General features: G+C 36.5%; 1 protein-coding gene across 1 annotated transcript; it reads right to left on the bottom strand.

The window, feature by feature from the left end:
• Window positions 1–2388: 2388 nt before the first annotated feature.
• Window positions 2389–5982, bottom strand: polr2f (RNA polymerase II, I and III subunit F). Its single transcript, XM_046844485.1, has 5 exons — window positions 5835–5982; window positions 5023–5092; window positions 4795–4925; window positions 4168–4239; window positions 2389–2891 (listed from the first exon to the last, which is right to left on the bottom strand). The coding sequence occupies exons 1-5, from the start codon at window positions 5852–5854 to the stop codon at window positions 2801–2803; spliced, it is 384 nt and encodes a 127-aa protein (XP_046700441.1). The 5' UTR covers window positions 5855–5982; the 3' UTR covers window positions 2389–2800.
• Window positions 5983–9769: the final 3787 nt, after the last annotated feature.

A 9769-nucleotide genomic window follows, 5' to 3' on the forward strand; every position in this document is an offset into this window, starting at 1 on the left:
CAAACTGCTGTCTTCATGTGACACACACACACACACACACACACACACACACACACACAATTTTACAATTTTATTGTGTTTTTTATGACATAGCTCACTGACTATGTCAGAGACGTCGCAGTGTTACACCACCACAACCTCATGTACTTTATACACACATTCCTGTAAACAAGCTTCTGTGTGTGTGTGTGTGTGTGTGTGTGTGTGTGTGTGTGTGTGTGTGTGTGTGATGCTAAGCCTGATTTCTAATTCCCTTCACTTAATCAGCTGTGATACTTTACACTAAACAAAGAGAACCATTCAGCTCGGTGAGAGAGCGAGAGAGAGAGAGAGAGAGAGAGAGAGAGAAATGGGGTGAGGGATAGAGGGATAGAGGGAGGAGGGAGGCTGAAGCTTTACTCCAGCAGGAGATAGATGATACTAGAACATTGCCACTCAACTTAGATTCATTAGAAAGTACAGAGTTGATTATATACAATCATCCCCCTGAAGAGTAAAAACACTTCCAGACCAAGAAAAAAGACCAGACTGAGCTCCAGAACTACCACAAGACCATGTTCAGGTCACAGTCTGGTGGATCTCAACTCCAGATATACAGTACACACAAATTCATTCCAATTAACACTGATATGAACTCAGTAGATCGACAATGAAACCCACACAAATATAAATTTACCAAAAGGACCACATCCACACCCCTGAGGGCAACATCCAGATTTACTCTGAACAGATCCAATTTTACATTTACTGGATCCAAAGTCTCTATTTAACCACTTAATCTACATATCAACCACAATAAGCTAAAAACTTACCAGATTTAAACTGAACAAATCCAAGCCAGAGATGAAGTGAATGTGAACTGTTTACTGACCACATACACGTGAGTAATGAGCAGATCTCTGTGGCAGCTGTCAGAGCAGCAAGGCCTTTCCTCAGAATCACTCACTCGAGTTTTAATCAATTAGTCCCAATAGTCACTTCTCTTCATAGTGCTTCTCTCGATTGTGCTGCTGAGTGTAAGTTTAGCTTGGAGTTTGTATACGATCAGATTTTTGCCGGAGGGTGAAGGGAATCTGTGTAAGTCCTCACACTCAGCACTGACAGAGGAGAAGAGACGGATTTGGTCACAGATACACTTACAAGGACGTTTACAAGAAAAGCTGGACATGGTGAGGAAACAGTTGTTAAGGTTTTTCATAAACTATTTATACTTTTGTGTTTTCTTTTCTGTAGAATTTACACAAAAACACAAATTGCCTTCATTTCAGATCCCCTGGAAAACCATGATGTACTGAACAAAATGCACAAAGATGCATGTGTATAATCACCAGAGGCAGAATGTCCAGATCCTCGTGTTTGACCAGATGCACATATACAACACCAATTGCAAAACAGTTGACACTTGTAAATAAAATGTAAATAAAAACAGAAAACAATAATTTGCAGATCTCATAAATCATATTTTTATTCGCAATAGAACAAAAAAACATCAGATATTTAAACTGGGAATTTGTACCATTTTAAGGAAAATGTTGAATTTGATGGCTGCAACACGTCTCAAGAAAGTTGGACATCGCTGTGTTTCCTACTGTGTAACATCACGTCTTCTGTTTCTATACATCTGGGAACTGAGGAGAGTTGCTGAAGTTTCAGGGGTGGAATGTTGTCCCATATGTGTCTGATACAAGATTCTAACGCCTCAACAGTTCTGGGTTTCCTTTGTCGTGTTTTTGTTTCATGATGCGCCAAATGATTTCTGGAGGCGTTAATGATCCCATGCAGTGATTTCCATTGCAGAATCATGATTGTTTTAAATGCAGTGGCCCCTGAGGGCCCAAATATCACAAACATATATTTTTAATTTTCACTCTTGTCCCTTTGCACAAAGATTTCTCCAGATTTTTGTCCAGATGTTCTGTAAATGATGAGATTTTAAAATCTTCCGTTTGATGTTGAACATTATTCTGAAATTGTTCCAGTTTGTAGACGCCGTGTTTCATAGACTCGTGAAGCTCCGCCCATCTTTACATCTGAGAGATTCTGCCTCTCAAAGACGCACTATTTATACCTCAATCATCTGACTGACCTGCTCTCAATGCACCTCATTAGTTACTAAATGTTCTTTCAGCTTTTTAGTTTAGCTGGTTAGTAATATTTACCTTTCCGGCCCAACTTTATTGAGACGTCAGATTGAAAATGGCCTGATTTTTCTCAATAAACGGTACATGTCCTCAGTTTAAACATGTGATGTTTTCTATGTAAATAAATTATAGGTTTGTGACATTTAAAAATCATTACATTTTGTTTTTAATGTACATTTCACACAGAATTGGGGTTGTACAATAACCAGACACACGTTTATAATAAGCAGACTTACAACTGCTCCAGTCTCCATTAAAAATGATGACTGCATATTTTATTAAAAAAAATTTATTGTGTTCATTTAATAAAACAAACTAAAATACACTTCACAATGAAAACGCAACTCTTCTCCCTCTAGTGGAGAAACGGACTCACTGCACATTCACTCACACTGAGACCATTGTGCAGGAGTGTGTGTACTAATGGGTGAGTGGGTGTGTGTGGGTGTGTACCCAGATGAGTGTGTGTTTAAGTGTGTTTATTTGTGTGTGTTTATTTGAGACCAGAGACTCTTGCTGAAGAAAACTTTACATGTGTGAGTTTTAGGTTAAACACTGTGTACAGATTCCCTTATGTGTTTCATACAGTCAAAACAGAAAGCCTGTGTGTGTGTGTGTGTGTGTGTGTGTGTGTGTGTGTGTGTGTGTGTGTGTGTGCGCTAGTCAGTAATGATAAGCTCATCACAGCCCCAGTCCTCGTAGCTCCCATCAGGCAGGTACCTCCGAATAATGATGGGAATTTTTCTGCCTCTGTAACAAACACAAGAAATTAAATGTTTAAACAACATCAGGGTCTGAACACCAGAGGATCAGGAAATAGAGGGAAAACATGTAATGAGAAGGTTCTGAGCTCTGATTGGTCAGAAACAGCAGCTCTGACAGGAGTGCAGACTCATTTTAACACGCTATCGTTTCCACTGATTTAAATAGAGAAATGGATTCAACGTATGAGGTGGTGTTAAATAAATAAACAAACGTATGACTGTGGAAGGACTTCAGTGTGTGAGTGTGTGTGTGTGTGTGTGTGTGTGTGCACACTAACTCCACACACACAGTTTTTTACAGTTATAGATTTTAATAGTTGTTAACAGGCAGAAATCCTGAGTGTGAATATAAACTTCAGCTCAGAAACATAATCAACACTTATAGAATAAACAGACCTCTAACAAACACCATAAACACTTTCTCTCTGTGTGTATATTAGTGTGAGAGAGAGAGAGAGAGAGAGAGAGAGAGAGAGAGGTGTGTCGCCCCCTGGTGGTGGGTGTCGGTGGTGTAATTGAGGTGAAAATGAGTGGTAAATATGGAGTTATTTAGAGAGTAATAAACCTGCGCTGTAACTGGAAACTGTAGTGCAGAATAAACATCCTGATTATTCAGTCAGATGAGAAACTTTTACAGACTTTTAAAAATATTGAGTGGTTTAATTCTATGTAATTGTGTGTAAAATGAATGTGTTGAAGGTGTTGAAGGTGCTGAATGTTCTCCATGATGCTCAGTGTCTGAGCAGAAGAATGTTTCTGCACACCGGCAATAAAAAGGGCAAAATAAATAAAACAACAACTGAATAAAGTGTGTACAGCAGTGTTTCCTGATCTGATAGCAGTGTGTGAAAGATGAAAGTTATCCACACACACACACACACACACACACACACACACACACACACACACACACAGTAAGTGTATAAAATGAGCTTTGTGAAGAAATCTATTCCTTTTCATGGTAAATGTTGGTCAGTGGTAAAAAAGCAGTGACTCAATGACACTTTGTGTCTGTGAACAATAACATTTGATTTGATTTTAAGAATCTTGTAGGATTGTGTTTTTTGTGTACGTCACTGTCCACATTAAAAAAGTGATACTTTTTCTCTGTGTGTGTGTGAGTGTGCGTGCGTGCGTGCGTAAGAGTGTGCGCGCGAGTGCAAGAGTGTGTGCATGTGAGTGTGTGTGAGTGTGTGTGCAAAAGAGTGTGTGCGTAAGAGTGCGTGTGTGAGCGCGCGTGCGTGAGCGCGTGTGCGCCGTACTTGAGCTCCTTCATGGCGATCTGCAGAGGATCCGTCTCTCCCTCCAACTCCACCATCACTGGAGCACACATCCTGTGTGGACAGGAAGTGATGTCACTAAAGAAGTACTGTATTAAAGTTATAATATTAATAGAGAGATGATGGGGCTCGGCTCAGGTGTGAATGTGAGAGAACAGATACACACAGTGGCCACTTTATTAGGAACACAGATATTAATCATACAGTCATGTGATTCAGTTATTAATCAACACTGTGTTAGTGATCAGAAGGGTGTGAGTTTAAATCCCAAATAAAATCTTACATCAGTCACACATTTAACCTGCTCGTGTGTGTGTGAGTGTGTATATGTGAGTGTGTATATGTGTGCGTGTGTGTCTAAATATGTATGTGTAAGTGTGTATATGTGTGTGTCTAAATGTGTATGTGTGTGTGTGTGTGCGTGTATGTGTATGTGTGTGTGTCTAAATGTGCGTATGTGTGCGTGTCTAAATGTGTATGTGTGAGTGTGTGTGTGTGTAAGAGTGTGTATGTGTGTGTGTCTAAATGTGTGTATGTGTGCGTGTGTGCGTCTAAATGTGTATGTGTGTGCGTGTGTGTGTGAGAGAGAGAGTGTATGTGTGTATTTACGCAATCTGTAGTGCTCGAGTTCCCAGCACTCTGGCTCTCTCGTATTTGGTCATGTATGGTGTAGTGATCCTCTTCTGATTGGCCTGCTGTCCTTCTCCTGCAGGGAGGATCTGTACATTCTCCTGATCCTCCCACACACACACACACACACACACACACACACACACACACACACACTCAGAACTGAGAGTATAATAATAAAACTGTAAAATGAAGAATAAATCTTACATCCTCCACGTTCTCCAGGTCATCCAGTCCCTCATCCTCCTCCACATCATCAAAATCTCCATCATCAAAACTGCTCACACACACACACACACACACACACACACACACACACACACACAGTGATTTTTGTCTTGTATTCCACTCTTTATCACGATCATATGTATTATAAATAATATTAATGATGAGTTATGATATAAATCCTCTCGTCAGTGTGAAGGAAACACAGTAATCTTCTGCACAGTTCGTCTCTCACGTTAATAAACACTGCAGTGTGAGAGATGAACAGTGATGAAGTCCAAATCCAGGAGGATCAACATGTAACTGGTGAATCACCAATCAGGATCGAGCGCACGCTCTGTTTTACACGCTTCTGATTGGTGCTCGTGTATCTTCTGATCAACACACAGTTCAGTAGAAGGTTTTGGGCTCATTGATGATAAATCAGTTCTGAGTCACATTCGAGTCTTTACACATACACTGAGGTGATTAAGTGAAGAATCTTGTGATAAAATGATCAGAGGAACATTAGAGTTATAATAAATCAGATATTTAAAGAGACACTTTTACTTAAATCTTATTTCACAGTGTCTCTACTTTTACTCATATTCATGATTTATTCTTCATCCACCACTAAATATAAAATATAAACGAGTTTAATAATAAAATACTGATGTAGTGTGAGAGAAAGACGCCATGTTTCTGTAACTGTGCCTCAGAAACACTGGCCGGGTTTATTATATACATTTATTCAATTATTTTAAAATAAACTCACTCTATAATAATAATATTAATAATAATAATAATAAACTCACTTGTCTTCGTTATCAGACATTTTGTCCTTCACAATCCGCGACTTTCACTGCGGAAATAAAATAAAACAAAATAAAATAAACCGCAAAGAAGCAACAACTGCACCTGAACAGCGCACACACACTGAGGGTTCACTTCCGCTTACTGCACTTACACTTCCGCTTTTATTATGTTCGGGTAGAAACATGCGCTATAACACAGGCGTTCCGGAATTCAGCACTAAACAAATACTGTAAACACACACATTAAAAAACCCAAACACAACAAACACACTATATTGTATATAACAACACTGCATACACATTAAAGACGGTTATATGTTGTAATTGTGTGCATTATATAATAATATTGTACCAAAAATCTATGTACCTGAATAAAAGTCTATATTTTCAGTAATGTTTTCATCTGATTCAAAGAAAAACACTGATCATCAACATCCTTCTACAGTAGAAATATCTCTCTTATTATTATTATTATTATTATTATTATTATTATTATTATTATTATTATTATTATTATTATTATATTATTATTATTATTATTATTATTATTATTATTATATTATTATTATTATTATTATTATATTATTATTATTATTATATTATTATTATATTATTATTATTATTATTATTATTATTATTACTATTATTATTATATTATTATTATTATTATTATAATTATTATTATTATTATTATTATTATTATTATTATTATTATTATTATTATTATTATTATTATTATTATTATTATTATTATTATTATTATTATTATATTATTATTATATTATTATTATTATTATTATTATATTATTATTATTATTATTATTATTATTATATATTATTATTATTATTATTATTATTATTATTATTATATTATTAATTATTATTATTATAATTATTATTATTATAATTATTATTATTATTATTATTATTATTATTATTATTATTATATTATTATTATACACTTTTAGAAATGAAAGAGTTTTAGACAATCTTTAATTTATAAGAAATTGTTTAATGATATGTATTTTAGCTTTATATATATATATATATGTGTGTGTGTGTGTGTGTGTGTGTGTGTGTGTGTGTGTGTGTGTGTGTGTGTGTGTGTGTGTGTGCTCTGAGCCCAGCATCCTAACATCCCTGGGATATGTAAAGAAAGAATTTCACTGTGTTGTAAAGTACATGTGAAAGATAAATGCACTCATCTATTCCTCATCACACAAACCCTTTCTTACACTGACTGATGGACATTACAGGATAAAACCCTTTTATTATTTTAAACTGAGTTTGGTTTGAGTTAAATGATATATTTATTCACATATAACTGTAAATGTATTCGTATTTGATGTTTATAGCAGAACTGCAAATGAAATATGTTGATGTTAAATGTTTTATCCCTGATGCCTCCAGTGAGATCAGATTTATATCACTTTCTTTTAGTTATGAGTAAACATTTTAAATATTTGATCTGAAATACATCTATACTAAAAGTACCTATATGATTGTAAGTATACTGATCAGCTGGTGATGGAATAAATGATTAATAAAAAAAGAAGATCTGGAGATGTACAGAAAGTGATTTAGTGTGAATGATGTTCTGGGTGAAGTGAGAGTGAGTGAGCAGCAGGGGGCGCTGTGCATTATGAACAAATGGAAGAGGAATTCTGTGAGCTGATGAAGACTAAACAGATTCCGTCTGGAGAAGAAACTACGTTTAAGCAGAGGAGGAAGTACTGAAGTACGAATACTTCGTTAATGTACTTAAGTAGATTTTTCGGGAATCATTTAGTTTTAATCTGTTTGGTGACGTGATCAATAATTTTTCTTCTTACTGCGTGCAGTTTTCAGCACATCAACCTAAAAAACTGCTTCCTGTCATTGTGCAGCTTTTTAAATCCACTGCTGTATCATCTTCTTCTCTCACACCACAGATGTAGACTAGTTTCTGAAGCTCACAGTGAGCAGGCAGGAGACAGTAAGAAGTCTGGGGTTAACGTGGATGAGACAGAGGGAGTCAGTGATGAGAACTGAGACATTCCTGATCATCATCATCTTTTCTCTGCTTGTGTTCTACATACTGGATCTTCAGCCTGAATACATTCATTAGAGAACAACATTTTAATTCTCATATATAAATATATTAATTGGGGCTTTCAGAATGAAAATTAATTTTAACAGCACTAATTTTTATTAACGCACAATTAATGCAGCACACATTTCCATTTGGCCAAAAAATAAATAAATAAATAAATAAATATAAAAGTAGTGAAATTAAAACCTTCAGCACAACACACGTTTATTCACAATGTCCTTTCTTTACTTTTATATAATATATATTATATACATACATAAAAAAGTCTAACTCAGATGTATGAACGTGTGCAGAGCTACACACGTGTTTTACCAGTCGAACTCGACTGTAACAGTTTCCCCTCTAAACAGCCAATCAGAGGACAGAACAATACTGACGCTATTCTGGGCCAGTGATCTGCTCTGTGAGGAGAATCTGAAATCTGATTGGATAAAGAAACAGAGCTGTTGGTAATATTCTCTATGGTAAAAGTCCAGCAGTACTGATTCTGAAGGCTCTGAGCAGATTAGATTCACATGGCAGCACATAGAGGCTGAAATCTGATTGGACAAAAAATCTACCATCCACATACATGTACTGAAGCAGTGCAGCCGAGAGAAACACTACCACATGAAGAGAAGAAACTGATGGAAGAAATTAATACAATTTCATGGAACAAACATCAGAGTTTATGTTGTAAATGTAGGTCAGTGCTTCTGATGGTGTTTAGTCCAGCAGAGAAGATTTACTGACCCTGACTGCACACCACTGATATACAGTAATATACAATATATACAGTATATACAATATATACAGTCAACACACAATAATTTACAGTTCACAAGTTTATTTTTTAAAAATTTGTGGAAATCCACAGCAGGTCCGAATGTTCAGGAATGTTAGGAATAACATTTTAAAGTGTTTTCACTAACAAATTTCATAAAATCTTTTAAAACACATTATTGTATTATTTGCTTTAAGATAAATAAAGCATTTATGTCCATTACTTCACATTTTCTGTTGAGTGAATTAAAAATGAACAAACTCACTGGTGCAATGTCTAGAAGAATTCATTAAGGTACCATAGGGGCTGCGGGGGTGCATCCAAAATTCGTGGATTTTTGGAACTCTTGGGGGTTTCAGAAACTTAACCCGTGCGAGTTCCGGGGACCAGAGTGTGTGTGTGTGTGTGTGTGTGTGTATATATATATACTCTAAAACTGCTAGTTATAATGATTACTTTTTAATGTAATCATTTAATAATGAGCACTTTTTGTACATGTCAGAGTCCAAACTTCTTTCCTCTCCTCTCTCTCTCTCTCTCTCTCTCTCTCTCTCTCTCTCTCTCTCTCTCTATCTAACCCTAACCCTAACCCTCTGCTGAAAAGCTTTATGGAGATGCTGATTTCATTTTCCAGCAGGATTTGGCACCTGCCCACGCTGCCAAAAGCACCTGAAGTTGGTTAAATGACCATGGTGTTGGTGTGCTTGAGTGGAGCAAACTAACCAGACCTGAACCCCATGGAGAATCTCTGGCGTATTGTTGAGAGGAACATGAGAAACAAGAGACCAAAAAAATGCAGATGAGCTGAAGGTCACTGTCAAAGAATCCTGGGCTTCCACACCACCTCAACAGTGCCACAGTCTGATCTCCTCAAATTACACAGTCTGATCTCCTCCATGCCACAGTCTGATCTCCTCCATGCCACAGACTGATCTTTTCCATGCCACAGTCTGATCTCCTCCATGCCACAGACTGATCTTTTCCATGCCACAGACTGATCTTTTCCATGCCACAGTCTGATTACCTTCATGCCACAGTCTGATCTCCTCCATGCCACAGTCTGATCTTTTCCATGCCACA

Source organism: Silurus meridionalis, chromosome 29, assembly GCF_014805685.1.
Source record: "Silurus meridionalis isolate SWU-2019-XX chromosome 29, ASM1480568v1, whole genome shotgun sequence".
Classification (NCBI taxonomy): domain Eukaryota; kingdom Metazoa; phylum Chordata; class Actinopteri; order Siluriformes; family Siluridae; genus Silurus; species Silurus meridionalis.